The sequence below is a fragment of the Loxodonta africana genome, chromosome 15 (genome assembly GCF_030014295.1).
Source record: "Loxodonta africana isolate mLoxAfr1 chromosome 15, mLoxAfr1.hap2, whole genome shotgun sequence".
NCBI lineage: Eukaryota > Metazoa > Chordata > Mammalia > Proboscidea > Elephantidae > Loxodonta > Loxodonta africana.
The window spans coordinates 15431560-15449792 of NC_087356.1; the positions used below are offsets into that span (position 1 = coordinate 15431560).

The following is an 18233-nucleotide window of genomic DNA, read 5'->3' on the forward strand; positions in this document are numbered from 1 at the left end:
AACGTAAGCTGTAGTTTAGATTTTCTGAGGTCTCTCTCCCATCTTCTGTGCACTCGTGATCATTAGATGAAAGCAGAGAAACATTCAAGGTGTTCCAGCAAGTTGTAATTACTGTTTTGGCAGCACGGGATCTCAGCAATTAATCAAGGAACACTTGCATTAAATGATGTACAGCCTGTGAGTGGAGATTGCCACCTTCCCTGCCCCCAGCACCTTACGATGTTGGCAGTCAGAGGGGAGTGGGTAGAGCAGCAATTAGTGTGTGCGTGAAAGCTGCTCTGTTCTTGAGGGGGCCATGTGAGCCAAGCTGAGTGCCAGTGTGGGAGCCACAGAGTTCCCTAATAGCAGCAGGCAGGGTGGGTCCACCCCTAGATTTGTAGTTATAGAGGCATCACAAACCTTTGCCCCAAATTATCTCCCCATTCCCTGCTTCCCTGACCTGCCACAGGACTCCATCCAACCAGAAATTTCCATTGTTCAAGGTGAACCCAAATGCCTCTTAGATTGGTTGGGGAGCTTGAACCTTCTCCTCTGTGTGGGTTGCACCTTGGCTAACAGAGAGCCGAGCTCTGAAGAACTGAGGCACAGGACAGACTGGATGTGGAGAGGGAGCTCAGGGGAGAAGGCACACTCACATGGGTTTGGGGAGCCCTGGGAAATCTGGGGCAGCCAGGTAGCTGTGAGGGTCCTTGTGTTTCTACTTAGGTAATATTTCTATCAAATGTTTTGGGTAGCAGTAGTTCTTTATAGTGATGGTTTTTGGTAGTCACAATGCAACGAAAGACCTAAGCTAGTGGGAATCATATACCCAGATACCTCCAGGGCAGGACAGGTCCTGCATATGAATACAGCAGGCCAAGTGCCATCTGTGGCAAAATGGATGTACCTGCTGGAAAGTGGGCAGCTGCTACCCAGGGTCAACATTATTACCACAAGGGATGTGTGCCAAGAGTCTGCAGGAGGGGTGGGGATTTTGGATTTTTTAAAAAGTGAAATCTATTTTTAAATGTTGTCAACTAATCCAAAATTTTAAAAACCATTATGCAGGGAACACATATATGTCTCAGTGTTGACTTCAGCTAAGGGCCACCAGACGTCTGAGTAGATACACTCACAGAGAGAAGACAGATTCTTCAGTGACAACAGTAGGGCCAGCCCAAGGTCACCACAGCTAAGAGGGAACCGTCCAGTCACGGGCATCATAGATTTGTGTATTTATTGTGATGACTTTCTGACAGATGATGGAAAAGTTCCTTATGCTAACAAGCTTAGTATATTGCAACACTCTCCTGGCAAATGGGAATCAAAGGTCTTGAGCAAGTGGCACCTTTTCTAGTTCATAAAAAGATAAGAGGTAGTGGAAGTCTAGGATGAACATCATTGCCTAAGGCTGAGGTGTATTCCTTAGGCCTATCTGCGGGCACATCAAGAATAGAGCTACAACATGCCAGCAGTTCTTGGTCTGATGCCCATCTTTACAAAGCAAAGCAATGAACCATGCCTCCTGGACACTGAAGCTAGAGCTTTATTTAATTGCCTTCATTAGAGTCTGTTAGTTTAGTAATTGATATTAAAAATAACTGTCTTGGACCTTAAAATTGTAAACACAAGTGGAATTCATCATAATGACAACATTATGCTACTACTTGTCCCTAATATTTACCATGGCACCAACATATTTGGATTGAGTGGGTGATCAGGAAGTGTTTGATTTGTGGTCATTGTTGGCCCTGAATAGATGTTCCTGGACGTTAAGCCCTGCGAGTTGCCGTCATCCAGCTATTGATGGCACATGTCAAGTTTACGTGTTCCCTCATTCCACTTATGGTTTTTTGCACGCATATTACTACTTTATTATTTTTGAAAAGATAATTCATGCGTATGCTATCAAAATCAAAAGGTACCAATTTGTATGTAGTGAAAGTTAGTCTCCATTCTCTTCCCTGTTCTCCAAGCCCACGCTTGCAGTCCCCACGACAAGTTTCCATCTATGCTTCCTCAAAAGGCCATATGATTGTCATGGATTGAGTTGTGCCCCCCAAAATATCTGTCAACTTGGCTAGGTCATGATTCCCAGCATTGTATGATTGTTTGCCATTTTGTCATCTCATGTGATTTCCCTACGTGTTGTAAATCCTGTCACTACGATGTAATGAAATGGATTAGTGGTAGTTATATTGATGAGATCTAAAAGATTTGATAGTGTCTTAAGCCAATCTCTTTTGAGATATAAAAGACAGAAGCAAGCAGAGGACATGGGGGACCTCATACCACCAAGAAAGCAGTGCTGGGAGCAGAGTGCATCCTTTGGACCTGAGGTTCCTGCATTGAGATGTTCCCAGACCAAGGGAGGACTGATGACAAGGACCTTTCTCCAGAGCTGACAGAGAGAGAATGCCTTCCCCTGGAGCTGGCACCCTTAATTCAGATTTCTAGCCTACTGGACTGTGGGAGAATAAACTTCTCTTTGTTAAAGCCATCCACTTGTGGTATTTCTGTTATAGCAGTACTGGATGACCAAGACAATGATATATGTGTTAAAGTGACCCCTGGACATCTATTGGATATTTTATTGCTGGATTAATAGTATTTTTTAAATTATAACCAATGTGCATGAAGGGAAAGGAAGTGAAATGCCACTTTATCTAGTGATATATGAGTATTTTGAAACTAAAGAAATTGTGTATGTTCTGGTTGCTTCAAAGCTTCGTGGCTTAAACACAACCATTCTATTATAGCTCATGATTTTTTGGATCAGGAATTTGTGTCCTATGATATGGGCAGGATTTGGCTGGGTAATTCTTTAGTTCCATGCAGCATAGATGGAGGTGATAGCATTCAGCCAGTGGGTGGGCTGGTCTGTAGAGTCTAAGACAACCTCATATGCCTGGTGCCTTGGTGAAGATGGCTGGAGAGTTGCACTCACCCGGGGCTGTCAACTGGAGCACCTATTCATTGTCTCTCTGGTATGGTCTGACTTCTTACTTGGTAGCTCAGGGCACCCAGAGAGAGAGTTCTGAGAGACTAGGGTGGGAGTGCAGAACTTCTTCTGACCTAATCTTAGACGCCATGCTGAATCACTTCTGCCAAATTCTTTTGGTCAATCAAGTCACTATGGCTAGCCCCAATTCAGAGGGAGGGAGCAGTAGAAAAGAAGTTGTGGCAATCTTTAATCTACCACAGTGTATTTGGAAATTATCTTTGAAAGTGAATAATACATACTCTTACACCCCTACTCAGCAGGTCATCTCATTCATTCATTCATGAAAACATTTATAGAATGTGTATTATTTGACAGACACTGTTCTAGGTTCTGGAAAACAAAGCAGAAATAAGATGCAGTCTTTGCCTTGAGGAATTCACAGTCAGGAGGGAAGATGGACAAGTGAACAAACAAGTGTAGTCAGGTATTACAGGTGTCAGGACTGAAGGATGTGGGGAAACAGTGGACAGACAACCAGTTCATCTGAACAGGCCAGTAGGGGTAACCCTACGCCTCCAGCTATTCAGAAGATCCATCCACCCTGCTATCCTTGGGGCTTGAAGAACTTCTGCCCTGTATGAATGAGGAACTGTAAAGTTAGGGAATCCCCAACACCACCTTCAGTTTTGACACCAGTTGCAAATTTGGGGTCCCGAAGACCACCCTCATGACATAGTGGTTAAGTGCTATGGCTGCTAACCAAAGGGTCGGCAGTTCAAATCTGCCAGGCGCTCCTTGGAAACTCTCTGGGGCAGTTCTACTCTGTCCTGTAGGGTCGCTATGAGTCAGAATTGACTCGATGGCACTGGGTTTGGGTTTTTTTGTTTGTTTGTTTGTTTAAAACCACCCTCGGGTGCGATAATTTGCTAGGACTCAAACTCATTGAGAGCTGGTATACTCATAGTTATGGTTTATTACATCAAAAGAATACAGATTAAAATCAGCCGAGGGAAGAGACACATGAGGCAGAGTCCGGGAGAGGTCCAAGTGCAGGGCTTCCAGTTGTCCTCTCCTAGTAGTTGTGGGCAGTGCTAACTTTTGTTAGCAATGATGTGGGACAATATTCATGAAGTATTGCAAACCAGGGAAGCTCACCTGAGTCTTGGTGTCCAGAGTTTTTATTGGAGGTTGGTTACATAGATGTTATTGACCGCCTGCATGGCTGATCTTAGTTTCCAGTCCCTCTGGAGGTCAAGCTGATATGTGTGTTCCAAAACTTGCACTATAAATCACATTTGTAGGATTAGACTATATGACATGGCCCAAAGACCCCAGATAAACAAGGGCACTCTTATCAGGCAGTACATTCCAGGGACTTAGAGCTTACATCCCAGGGCAAAGGCCAGACCTCTTTTTGGGCAAGGTTAATTCTTTACTGCACAGTAATCCTGGGGAATCAGTATGGAGTTTGTTCAAGGACTTGAGTGACAGCAGCTATTGAGTTGCTACTACTATGACTGTTATCATTTCAGATCTTATCCCATTGCTTACCTTCGGATTCCTGGCTCTCTAGATGTTGTAAGAAACCCAGTTGTGAGATGAGGTATTAAGTTGTAGAAATGCTTGTGAAGTGGAATTAAGGAGATCAGCAAAAAGCTGCTCCTCCTTAACTTAGCACCCACCTTGTCTACTGATAAACCTTTCACAAAGTTAGAATTATATATCATGCTTCCACTTTTATTGATGAACAGTATAAGAAGTAACCGCATGAAGAATGTTTCTGCATCTTTTGTAAATTATTGTGGAAGACATTGCCCAGTCCACCATTTAATGTCTCTTGTGTAAGAATTCTAGCAATAAAGTTCTCTAAATTTTTTTTTCTCTTGGAAATTTGGTATTAAAAAAAACAACAGCAACAGCAAAAACAACAAATTATGAGAATCTTACTAATGAAGATCAAAGACCACAGCCTTCAATATGAATTGCACCTCAGCATAAAGAAAACAAAAATCCTCACAACTGGACCAATGAGCAACATCATGCTAAATGGAGAAAAGATTGAAGTTATCAAGGATTTCATTTTACTTGGATCCACAAATCAACAGCCATGGAAGCAGCAGTCAAGAAATCAAAAGACGCACTGCATTGGGCAAATCTAATGCAAAGGACCTCTTTAAAGTGTTGAAGAGCAAAGATGTCACCCTGAAGACTAAGGTGCGCGTGACCCAAGCCATGGTATTTTCAATCACATCATATGCATGTGAAAGCTGGACAACAAATAAGGGAGAAGGAAGAAGGAAGAAGAGTTGACATCTTTGAATTGTGGTGTTGGTGAAGAATATTGAATATACCGTGGACTGCCAAAAGAACTAACACATCTGTCTTAGAAGAAGTACAACCAGAATGCTCCTTAGAAGCAAGGATGGCGAGACTGCATCTTACATACTTTGGACATGTTGTCAGGAGGGATAAGTCCCTGGAGAAGGACATCAAGCTTGGCAAAGTAGAGAGTCAGCAGAAAAGAGGAAGACCCTCAACGAGGTGGATTGACACAGTGGCTGCAACAAGGAGCTCAAGCATAACAATGATTGTAAGGATGGCTCAGGACCAGGCAGTGTTTCGTTCTGTTGTACGTAGGGTCACTGTGAGTCGGAACCGACTCGACAGCACCTAACAACAACAAATGAGGAACCGTGTGTTTCACTCTATTTCCATCTTTACTTAGCTACTAGGAAACTCAGAGATAAGTTTCGTGCTGAATCACATGTGCTGGAGTTGAATAGATACAATTTTCCTTCTACCATTTTTTCAATTTTTGATTTCCATTTAACAGCCTTATTTTGTACTTTTTTTGCATTTCAACCATATTTATGTGTTTAACTCAGTGACTTTAACCACGTTTATTCACACTGTTGTGCAACTATCACCATTTCCAAATTTTTCCATCACCCTTATCAGAATCTCAGGGCTCCTTAAGCAATGACTCCACCTTGCCCCCTCCTTCCAGGCCCCTGCTGACCACTAATAAAGTTTGGTCTCTCTGCATTTGCCTATTCTAGATATTTCATGTTAAGTGGGGTCATACAATATTTGCCCGTTCATGTCTGACTTATTTCACTCAGCATGATGTTTACAAGGTTTCTCTGTGTTGCGCCATGTATCAGAACTTCATTTTTCTTCATGACTGAGTAGTATCCCATGGTGTGTATATACCACATTTTGTTTATCCACTCACCTATTGATGGATTTTTGGGTCATTTCTACCTTTCTGATGTTGTGAGTAATGCTGCGGTGAGCACTGGTATATGAGTATCTACTTGAGTACCTGTTTTCAATTTTTTTTGAATATACTTAGAATTAGAATTGCTGAGTCTTACAGAGCCCTGGTGGCACAGTGGTTAAGAGCTTGGCTGCTGACCAAAAGGTTGGCAGTTCGAATTCACCTTGAAAACCCTATGGGGCAGTTCTATGGTCTCCTAAAGGGTCGCTATGAGTTGGAATCCACTTGACAGCAATGGGATGGTAGTTCTATGTTTAACTTTTTGAGGGACTGCCAAGCTTTTCCACAAGGGCTGAGCCATTTTACATATATACTTATCTTTTATACTAGAACATGCTACCTATTCTTTTTGGAAGTGGGAGGAGATACAAAATGTATATAAGTAAATATTCCCATGCCACACTCCTCCCTAGAGCACGTTTCACCTGTGTTTGTAACTTCAGCCAGCCCTGTGGTGGCCCAGGCAGTTGCTGACGTCCGTGGAGTCAGATCAAAATGGAGTTTTCCGGACTTCTAAATCAGTGTGCAGTAGAGGAGGCTGCTTATCACTTGGTTTAGAAATCCAGTCTAATCTGGTTTAATGGAGTTTTGTCCTATTTAGTATCAAGTGCTAGAATAGTAAGGCAGTAAAAGATGTATTCAAGGAAATAGAATATTTTGATCATGACACTGTTCTTTCTGGGAAAATAGACTTTTATGTTGTGATAATATGCTATATTGGCTAACAGGCTTTGTAGATCTGTTTAAATGTTTTAAGTCAGGATGACTGAAAGACTTGCATGAAGATGGAGTCCGTTACGAGCTATAACCCTCTCATATACCCTTCTCCCGTAAATGGAGACCATTTGACTCTGTTGAACAGGGGAGATTGCATTTACTTGGATAGTGCACCAGCCACATGTAGCTGTCTATGCATCATTTCAGCAAGCTTGACCTGTCTGTAGCAGAGTCAAAAGAATACCATACCTTAGATAAAAAAAAAAAAAAAATTAAAAAAAAAAATGCCAAAGCAGTGTGGAGTTGGGGGCTGTCCAGCACATCCACAATCTATGCTTCAAAATTGTTCCTGTTAGATGCAGGCTCCAGGCTCACAGCTGAAAGAACGGGGGATTTGCTGAGTTAGAATCCTCTAGCACTCGTTCCTCCCTTCTATGCCCCTTTTCTCCTTTTCTTCATTTGTAGCTACCAGAAACCAGGTGCCGCTGGGTCAGGGTAGAACTGTGCTCCATAGGGTTTTCAGTGGCTGATTTTTTAGACGTAGATTGCCAGGCCTTTCTTCCAAGCCCCCTTTGGGTAGATGCAAACTGCCAACCTTTTGGTTAGCAGCTAAGTTCTTAACCATTTGCTCTATGCGGCAACGTGATTTGTGGTGGTGGGGTGCTTATTAGATACCACCTGCTCTGCTAGGTGCTGGGGACCCAGCAGGAACGAGGGCAGACCCTGCACTTGCCCTCGTGGAGGCTGCAGTGGGCAAGAGGCCAAACATCACACACAGCATCGCTTCTTACTGTGTCTTCAGGTTTGCTGCGGGAAGGAAAGGGAGCTGTGATCATGGCTCGAAGGGGTAACGGCTTGAGGCTGGGGTCTAAGAGGACTCCTGCAGCCCCTGGAAGTCTCCTCTCCTCTCAGAGTACAGAGGGGATTGTTCACTGAGCCCACCCTTACTGGCTGCTGGCCTTTTAAGAGAGGGGGCTTCTTTAGCAACGCTAGTGTGGCTGAACCAGTGGTGGTTCAGTGATAGAATTCTCACCTTACATGGGGGAGACCTGGGTTCGATTCCCAGTCAATGCGCCTCAGGTGCAGCCACTGCCCGTCTTTCACAGGAGGCTTGTGCATTGCTGTAATGCTGAACAGCTTTCAGCGGAGCCTCCAGACTAAGACTAGGAAGAAAGGCCTGGTGATCTCTTTCCAAAAGTCAGCCAGTGAAAACCCTATGGATCACAATGGTTCCATCTTCTACCGATCAGGGGGATGACACACGGGCGGGCAGCGCTTTGTTCCGAGAAGCTGGGGACTGACTCGACGGTGGCTAATAGCAAGAGACTCTCGGATGGCCTGGTGTTACCTCGTAGACTCTCCAAGGAGGTATGAGCATCCAGAACTTGGCTCTTGCCTCTCTCCAGGTCAGACTTCAGCCACAGGCTCCCCTCTTGTTTCGGTTTTTCTGGCTGTGTTATGGCAATGCAAGCTCTCTCCCCCAGCATGAATTATTACCAGTGATAGCTTGGGAAGGATGGCCTTCAGATTATCACCTTTATTTTTGTGATTGCCTGTTGCATTGCGTGATGCCTGTAATTGGATATCAGGGTTTGCTGTTTTATCACTGTTTATGTTATTATTTTTAAGGGCTGCCTTTTACTTCTATGTTTCCAGAACTAGTAGTGGGTGTCAAATTTTTCTTTTTCAGACTATTAAATGGGACAGTTTTGTGGTAAATAGAGAGTATAAATTTTAGAGATCGTGCTTCATAGGAGTGGTCATGTGCAAATGGATAATTTTCATACGAACTCTTAGAATAAAGCCAGAGTTCACTTTTCTCTTACACTGTAGTCCTTGAGTCATCCATTCAGTCAACAAATAATTCAACTCCGGCTTTACACCAGGGGCGGCTTTGTCGTAGTTAATGGGGTTAGGGAGGGAGAACAACCTCTGGCCTTTGGCATATATATCAACATGGAAGAAACAGTGGTCTGTTCTGAGCACAGTAGAGAAAATGCAACTGGCATAATAACGCTTATGGTAGAAGCACCGTCAGAGCAGAGCCGTTTCACTGCTCCGCTGGGCTTCATGCTCCAAGCAGACACCCAGGAGTCATTCATCCCTTGGCGGGTCTTTTTCGGTCCAGCCTCAGGTGGGGCTCGTAAGCCATCAGGGCACTGGGAGGAATGATGTGGCAAAGGGCGGGAGTGCTGGGAGCTGCTTCCAACCCCTTCTTGGTCGAAGTGGTTTGTTTGATGTTGGCTCAGGTCGACTGGCTGGCCTCACTGGTGTCACCATTGTCATAGAAACCAGGATGTTTCCACAACAGTCCAAACTGGGGGTTAGGGAGGGACGGGAAGGAACGTGAATCAGACTGCATGAATCCCACCACGTGGTAATCTGGCAGTTTTCAATCGTCTGTCGTACAAATTGTTCAGAGAATGCTCATCCTGTCTCTTCCATCCTAACAGTCCCCACATTCAAGGAGTCTTAGCTACTATGGCTTGTGTTTTGAGATTCTTCGGATAACAGACAGGAATAAAGTCCCAGTTCTGTATTTTCCACCAAAACTATTTACCAAAGGACTTCCAAAAATTTTTTTTCTTTTTAAGAAAAATGAGAACTTGCAGCAAAATATCTATACGTATTTGTTGCAAAAAAAAAAAAAAAAAGTTGAATTCCAAGGGGAACTATTGTAAACCCTAATTCCGCTGGTAATGCTGTCAGCTGGAAAATCAAAAAAGTCAAGGTGGTTTTGAGGTTAACGATTTGTAAATGCTGCCAAAGTGACCAGTTCCAAAAATAGCATTAGAAGGTCTAAGAGACCCATTACACGTGGCGTGTGTGATGGGCCACCTCTTCCGATGCAGCTGAGTTGAAGTAACAATGACCAGGAGATCTGTGTCTGTTCCTCCTTGCACAGGCCCTTCCCATCTTTCTCCACTTCTTACCATCGCTTTGAAGGAACTATCCTTTGGTGCTTGTGAATACATGACGTACCCTGCGTACATGCCCATATATGACCTTTCACATCTGCTGAAATTCTTCAGGAAGTCTGTCTTTTGACATTTAACGACTTACTTGCAGCTTGGCTTGGATTCAGGTGCCTGTTGGCAGATTGGCTGTCTGAGTGCCATGTTTTCACGTGCTTCACTCTTGTATAAATAGCACGTTAGTGGGAGGGGTTTAGTGCTGAGGTGTTTTGAGGATAACAGTGACTTTAAGAAGACATTCATTTTTTCTTTTCTTCACTAGCTAATAGTCATTGATGATTCCCAGGAGAAAAGTGTCCAAAGCCTTTCGAGTTAGAAGCATTTCAGAGCCCGAAGAGCTTTGAGAGCTAGTCTGCTCTCTTGCTTTTATATTTGAGGAAACTGAGGCTCAGGAATGTAGGGCCATGGGTTCTGGCCCAGGGATAGGAAATAACCCATAATGCAAATTAGACCGTGAGCAACCAATGATGGCTGAAATCCTAAAAAAGCACCTTTGATGCACCAGAAGCAATATTTATTAACATAAAAAGCATTCATGCAGTTATTAAAGCCCTTTATTAACTTATTTCTCTACTCAGTATCTGAAATTAATAACATATTCATGAAAAGTTTAAAAAATCTTCAAGCATATCAAGTTTATTTCTCCCCTTCGAGGGTTCATGCATGCTGGTTTGCAAATTGGCATCTTTTCAAATGAACTGATTTCCTCAAGTGAGTTATAATGTGTGTTTTTGTTGGGATTATGCAAAAGAAAGCATGACCGCGCTAGGTGGCTTTGACTTTAAGTGTGTTCAGCACTAATTCTGAAGGTGGAGTTCCGAAAAACTTCTAATCTTTTTTTTTTTTTAAATTTCAACAAGGTTAGGGTGGTTTAGCCCTGAGTAGCAATAACAGGGAAGCCCCCAAGGTGCAGTAGTTAAGAGCTTGGCTTCTAACCCAAGGGTCAACAGTTCGAATCCACCAGCCGCTGCTTGGAAACCCCATGGGGCAGTTCTGCTCTGTCACTATGAGTTGGAATGACAGCAGCAGGTGGGGTAGGTAACAATTACAGAAGGCAGCATGTGCCTTGGTGTGTTGTTGGCTGTCCCACCATTCAGTTCTCTCTCTTTGTTTTGTGTCTGTTGGTGCGGACATCAGTGCCAGATGTCTTCAGAATCATAGTGACTCGGGAGGCAAATAAGGGCTTTGGGAGGAGAGACCGTGTTAGAGGTATTTCTTCCACAGAGCTGACTTAAACTGGGGTGCAGTTGTTGGCATTAAAAAGCTACCTTTCATTCAGTCATTTTTGTTCTCTCTCTCAATTCACCAATAAACTGTGCTATTTCAACCTACCATTTGTGCCCTTTTGGAGCATCTAGTGGAGGGTGCCCGCACTTGGGGGTTTTGATAATGGTCTCTAGACAGACCCAAGGGCAAATAAGGAGTTACTAAAAAAAAAAAAAAATTTGGGTATGGTGTGGACACTTTCTGCAGGGCCGGCCTGGTACACTGGCTGCCTTGATGTTTCTGAAGATGAAGCTCTCCCTCACTCACGGATTTAGATACTTCATTGGGGCTTTTATATAGAGGAAGGGGGTTGGGGAAGAGCTCAATGTGAGCTCACATTGAGCCTCCCAGATTTTTTTCTTAACAGGCAAATCTCTCAGTATTTTAAGCAGCCGAAGTGTATAGTTTAATCTTATCAACGAAAAAGTCAGAGTTATTCTCCTTAATTATTGCCCCAACTTTAACCTAATAATATAAAATTTGACCTAATAGTATAAAATTGATTTCAAAATATAAGGGACTCGTGTGGGTTCAAAGCAAAACAAAACAAGACAAAACAAATAGCGAACCTTTATTCCGAGGCTGATGGAGTCCTACTTTCTCCATTTTATTTTAGAGGGTGATGTGGATGTTACTTTGCATTTTAACAGTACGAGTGGTATTCTCATTGGTAACTTGACTCACCGTGGGTAGCAAGAAAACTAAGACCTTATTAAGAGCTAACGAATGTACAAAAGAGAATGCAGGTGCATTACTGTGAAGCAAATACGTTATTTGGAAATGTGTCTGTGATTAACCATGGTGACTACCTATCTCTATGCTCAGGAGATGATACATGCTACATTTACTTTTTAGGTGAAGCCAAAAATCTTCCCACTTACCCGGGGCCAAACAAGATGCGGGATTGCTACTGCACTGTGAACCTGGACCAAGAGGAGGTTTTCAGGACCAAAATAGTGGAAAAATCACTCTGGTAATATCTTTTGTTGCTTTTACTTGTTAGTGATATATTTTCTACAAGTATAAACAGTATTCCGAACACGTGTGCCATCTTGCCATTTTTTATGTTGGTTAGCTTGAGTGAGGTGGAAGAAATAGTCACATGGGGCTCTTACTTGCAGGATGGTTGAAGTTTGAGCTTCTGTCCTTGGTGGTGAACTGGTATTTGCTTACCAAGTGCCCGTAATACACATATGTAACTACTTGTAATAGATCCCCTACCTGTTTAAAAGGAACTTTTTTTTTTTTGAAAGTGTCTATTGCAACAAAAGAATACAAACCAAGGATTTTGAGAGGGGAAATATATTTGGAGAGCTTTTTTTACCATCTTCTTTTAAGTTTTTCTAAAGAGGCATGCTTAAGATGGTCATCGAGTTAACTATGAACTTGAGGTTAGAGACATAGAAAACATTTATTGATATAATTTGACCAAGAGAGGAGTACTCTCTGTCTCTTCAAGACTCCAAGAAAGGACTACATGTAGTTTTTCTTAAGGTTGAGAAGTTTGCTGCGTAATACATCAGTGTTTCTCAAGTTTAGCTTATGTAAGAATCATCTGGAGGGCCTGTTAATACACAGATACCCACGCTAGGAGCCCTGAGAATTTGCATTTCTAGGTAGCTCCCCGATGATGGTGGTGGTGATGTTACAGTTTCCTGGACCACGTGTCGGGTAAACCCATTGCCGTTGAGTCGATCGAGACTGTTAGCAACCCTATAGGACAGAGTAGAACTGCCCCATAGAGTTTTGAAGGAGTGGCTGGTGGATTTTCAAACTGCTGACCTTCCGGTTAGCAGCGGAGCTCTTAACCACACCGTAATATATAATGAAATGAAATGTGCCTGGGAGGTGCACATAGGGATAGGAAGTGATAGCACCGTAAAAGTCACACACAGCAACTTATATAGGGAATGAGAGGAGAGAAACCAGAAGAGAGAAATGGTGACGTGGCAAAACATTTCACTATAAAGTGTGTTGGAAGACGGGATGAGAAATTAGGGGTTTGTAGTCCAGCAAGACTCTGAGTGGTGGAAACGTTTAATGAGCTTGGCCGCTAACTGAAAGGTTGGTGGTTCAAGTCTACCCAAAGGCTCCTCGAAAGTCCTGGCGATCTAGTTCTGAAAAATCAGCCATTGACAAACAACCCTATGGAATATAATTAAAGAGAATGTTGACACATCTTGAAAAATGTAACTAACGTCACTGAACAATTTGTGTAGAAATTGTCAAACGGGAACCTAATTACTTGTGTAAACTTTCACTGAAAACACAATAAAACATTATTTTAAAAAAAAAAAGGAAACAAAACCTATGGAGCACAGTTCTACTCTGACACGCATAGGGTCACCGTGAGTCACAATCAACTCAGTGGCAACTGGTCAGGTAGTGGCTAGCGCAGGTGAAGCGTAGAGATGAGTTCTTGGTAATGAAGCAGTTCATGAAACAAAGGAGACATCTCTGCGGCCAGTGACTTCACCCTCAGGCTTAGAGTTATTGGTTGTGTGGTTTCATCAAAACAGCTACTTTAATTTGTGAACATTTTTAGCAGATGAATTATATCCTCGCATTTTGTGACTTCTAAGTGGGGAAAAAACAGCACGTTCTGATGATTTAAAGAATTTAATTTTTAGAAAACCGTTAAGGATTTCCTGCCCGTGAGAGAGACTGGAAACATATTTTATTCTCTTCCGTGTGCACCGTCGCTGCTAATGCCTCTCTGTAATATACTTCCGGTGACGCTGCTGCTAAGGCCGAGTAATGATAGTTGTTTGTGTTATTTTCTTGCCTATTCCAGAGTTTTTTTAAATAAGTTGTGGAAGAAAACTAAAAAAGACTGAAGAATAGTGTCAGACTTTAAAAAAGAATGCCTTTATGGTGTTGATGATGAAGGTGATGATGGGATTGATAATTTCTCCTTAAGAAAAATGGAAGTAACTACTACTATACCCCTTATGTTAGCTTGGAGCCCTGGTGGCACAGTGGTTAAGAGCTACGGCTGCTTAACCAAAAGGTTGGCAGTTCGAATTAGGGCAGTTCTACTCCGTCCTGTAGGGTTGCTATGAGTCAGAATTGACTCTGTGGCAGTGGGTTTCGTTTCTTCGCGGGTTTGTTTGTTTTATGTTAACTACTCTTTGAGAGAAATATTTTCTATATTTAAATAGCCTGATGTTAGAGGTCAGTGGATCACAAACCTGGTGAATTACTGGCAGACTGTAGAGCTGGGTTTCTGTCCTGACCCTGGCTCCTCCCATACCTGCTAAATCAAAATCTCTGGAAAAGGACCCCTGCGATCTATTGTGGAGCCTCTGTTATAGGTGGGGTTGGGAAATGAGGGCCCATTGTCTTCAGAAATATCTCAGACAGGTTTAGAACTGGAAGCCATGGTTTCTGGTTCTAGTGGCATTAGAGAATGCTCTTCTGGAGCAGGGAAGGAAGACTGAGAGCTACATAAAAATAATGCTGTAGTAACACTGTCTCTGCCAGCCAGTCATCTGTCTGTGCTATAGCCAGAATCAGGTGGTGCCTCCCCAAATGTCTTCTTAAGAAACCAGTTAACACTACAGAGAGTGCACTGAAGTGAATACTCCTGACACACGCAAAGCTTCCGACTCTTGTTCGCAGACTATTTAATCTTTGTTTAGTATAAAAAAAAATTTTTTTTTTATAGACAGTTTTAATACGCTCAGTTATTTTTTTCATTCATTAGTTCAGTGAATACTTATTGAGCTCTCATCTAGCGTGCCAGATAAGCAGAGTGGCTACTGAAGGCAGAAAGAGTTAAAACTGAAGTAAAGAAAGAGACAAAAACCTATACAAAATAGTTCCAAGAGCTTAAAAAAATACAGGTGTCGGTGGTCATTTAACATTGGCGCAAACAACTCTATTAACACTGATGGGCCTTGCAAGCTAGTACCCAATAAAGCTCTACTCTGAGTGTAAGGGTGGAAAATAAATAAGCCCACCCTATAAAAGAAGTTTGCAAGGAAACCTGCCTGTCTTCACTTGGTGCTGAATATTTGAAACCAAAAACTGGTTCTCACATGAGTTTATAGCCTGAATCCACACTACTTCTGTGGTCCCAAAAACTTCAACCTGTGAATGTAAATTAATGTAGCCTTGGATTAGTAGCTCCTCAATGACCACTGAGGCAGCTGTATGCCAGTCCAAAGCAAATTTATTTATTTCTGAAGGAACCCAGTTTAATCCAGGTCTCAAGGAATTCCTATATATAAAGTTCCAAGGACGATGAGCTCAGGGTAGAAAATATATAAAGTGCACAAGGAAATAAAGCATCCTGTACTAGTGCCAACACAAAAGGCAGCAGAAACAGGCCTGCAGGGTTTGCAGATAATGGCGTTATCCAACAAAGAATATGAAAAACCTAAGTTGAACGTATTGAAATTAATGGGACAAGCTTAAAAACATGAGCAACAATAAGAAACCACGAAGAATGATCAAGCCACTTTGAAAAAGAATCAAATATAATTTCTAGAAATGAAAGATACAAGAATTTAAATTAAAAACTTGGTGAATGAATTAAATAGTGGATTAGATGCAGTTGAAGAGAGAATTAGTAAATGACAAGATAGCATTTGAAGTACAGCTCAGAGAGACAAAGAAATGAAGTATAGAGGTTAGTATAGAGTATAGAGGTTTAGAGACATAGAAGGTGGAATGATGATGTCTTCTGGGAATTCCAAAAAACGGGAGAGGAGAGAGAATGGTGGAGAGACCATATTTTAAAATAACTGAACTTACATTCTGAAATGGCCTCGATTGGCAAGGACAGAGCCTAGAGACAGAAGGCCAGTCTGGAGGTTCTGCTATAGATTAGGCAAGAGAAGATGAAGGCGCAGACTCAGATGACAGCTATGGAATGGAAGGAAATGGCTAGACTTGAGAAAGAGATATAAGGAAGAGCTGACTGGACCAGATTATCAGCACAGGCAATTTTTAGCCCCTGGGAGACTCAGGTGACCACATCCCAGATTTTAGCTATTGCCTCCAAGGAAGTAGCTGCTGCCCTGTCTCTGCTGTGTGTCATGGTGGTGACTTCTAAGATATGTATCTCTGATTTCTCAGCATGTTTCCAGGACCAGCATTACGTGAGAGATTTGATCATTCATTTGGCAAAGTCACTGTTGTTGTGTGCTGATTCCTACCCCAATGGGTTTTCCTAGGCTGTAATCTTTGTGGGAGCAGATCTGCAGGTCTTTTCTTCCATGGAGCCACTGGTGGGTTCTAACCGCCAATCTTTTGGTTAGCCTCCGAGTGCTTAACCACTGTACCACCAGGGCCCCTAAAGTCACTGTATAACGTAAAAAAGCCTACATCTGCATCTTTGAACTCAAGTAACCTTAGGATGCTGTTCTCTAGCTTTGGGGATTCCCAGCCTGGCAGGCCAGCTTGTCAAGGCCAACAAGCCTGTGCAGCCTATCAGAAGGAACGATACGGAGACCAAAACACCCAGCAGTGCTGCACAGCCTATCAAGGGGGAACAATACGGAGACCAAAACAACCAGCAAAAGCCCCTTCTAATGTCCGTCTGGGTGTAGAAGGGTTTAGGATTAGCTGTTTCCCAATATTGCCTTCTGACTCAGCATGAAACTGCAAATGGAATGTGTGAGAAAGAAAAGGAAGAGAACAGATGTCTTCTTTCCTTTTCCTTGAAAGAAGGTTATTCCTGAGGATCAAGTGATCAAGCTCCCCATCAAACCTCAGCTCTCCCTATCTGTGAAATTTGGCCAGTCTCTTCCTACCTGTAAAAGTAGGGGCGTGGCAGCAATTTTACTTTTCAAGCTAACATTTATAATGATAGTATCTACAGAGTATCGTTATCAATTACCATGCTGATATTTTAAAGGAAAAGTCCTCTTCGTTTTTTCAACATGGGAGACAGGAGGTTGGGCAATAGCATCGGTGGCAGATTTACTTTTAGAAACTCATCAGAACTGACATATTGAGGGGGAAAAGGCCTTTCTATCCCTGTCTTTGTCTCTTTTCCAGCCAAATGATTTTGGGCAAAGTTTCTCTTCTCCTGGGAAAAACACTTTCGTTATGTTGAAAATGAATTTGTTCACACGTTTAACTTTTTAGAGCAATAATTTTTTTAACCATTAAAAAAAAAAAAAACGAAATCCGTTGCCGATGACTCGATTCCGACTCATAGTGACCCTGTAGGACAGAGTAGAACCGCCCCATAGAGTTTCTAAGGAGCTCCTGGTGGATTCAAACTGGCAACCTTTTGGTTAGCAGACATAGCTCTTAACCATTAGGCCACCAGGGTTTCCAACCATTTAAATTAAAAAAAAAAAAAAAAAATTTTTTTTTTTTTAAATAGCAACTCATTATTTGTTTATTTGTTTACTTAAGCTCAAAAGTTACATGGAATTGGATTGGAAGCTCAGGAAAGAGCTGCCTGCCCTTAATTGCATAGTAAATCTGTCGGAAAATATCCTAGGGCCTCCTCTGGGAAGACGCCAGTCTCCTGCTTCTCAAACAACAGTAGTAGATCCCTCCACCAGCCCAGTGCCCTTTGGTACATGAGAGAATAAATTGGATGCCAAGGGGAAGGTTACGTCATGGAAGAAATCGCCATTTTATCCAGTAAAAAGGAGCATGTTGATGTTATTAAGAAAAAAACAAAACAAAACTCAGAAACAATTAAAAATCAAATCTCTTGGATGCTGGGGTTAGTCCAATCATTGCCAAGAATATACCACAAAATATCAGTGTTTTCATTTCCTTTTATTCTCATAAAGAAGTGGAATACTCTTTCTATCCTCAATGATAATTGGGATAATAATATTGCCTACTTTTCCCCCAAAAATGACATATGTATGAAAAACAGCTTCAAAGCTTAGTGAAGAGTTGTCCCAAGATTCTTCTGATTCGACCCTCATGTTCCACCTTCAGCTTCAGGGGGTGTGGCCTCAGAGAGAGGAGGGGGCAGCTCTGATCCAGGCTGTTCCTCAAACCTCGGGTTTGGTACCAACCCCTGAGCAGAGAGCCCTACCCCATCCCAACGAAAGTGAGGTCCACCCTCCACACATCTCCAGCACCAGACGACTGC

The 18233-nt window shown here is 42.5% G+C and overlaps 1 protein-coding gene across 5 annotated transcripts in view; it reads left to right on the forward strand.

Annotated features, from left to right (window-relative positions):
• RASA3 (RAS p21 protein activator 3) overlaps window positions 1-18233 on the forward strand; it is a 268967-nt gene that overhangs the window by 83953 nt on the left and 166781 nt on the right. For 4 of the 5 annotated variants that reach the window (XM_064268615.1, XM_064268616.1, XM_010593593.3 and 1 more), the window contains exon 2: window positions 12017-12134. In XM_064268615.1, coding sequence (XP_064124685.1) covers window positions 12017-12134 — 118 coding nt within the window. Of the gene's footprint in view, window positions 1-12016; window positions 12135-18233 lie in introns of those variants that run through there. The other variant, XM_064268618.1, reaches the window with a different exon arrangement.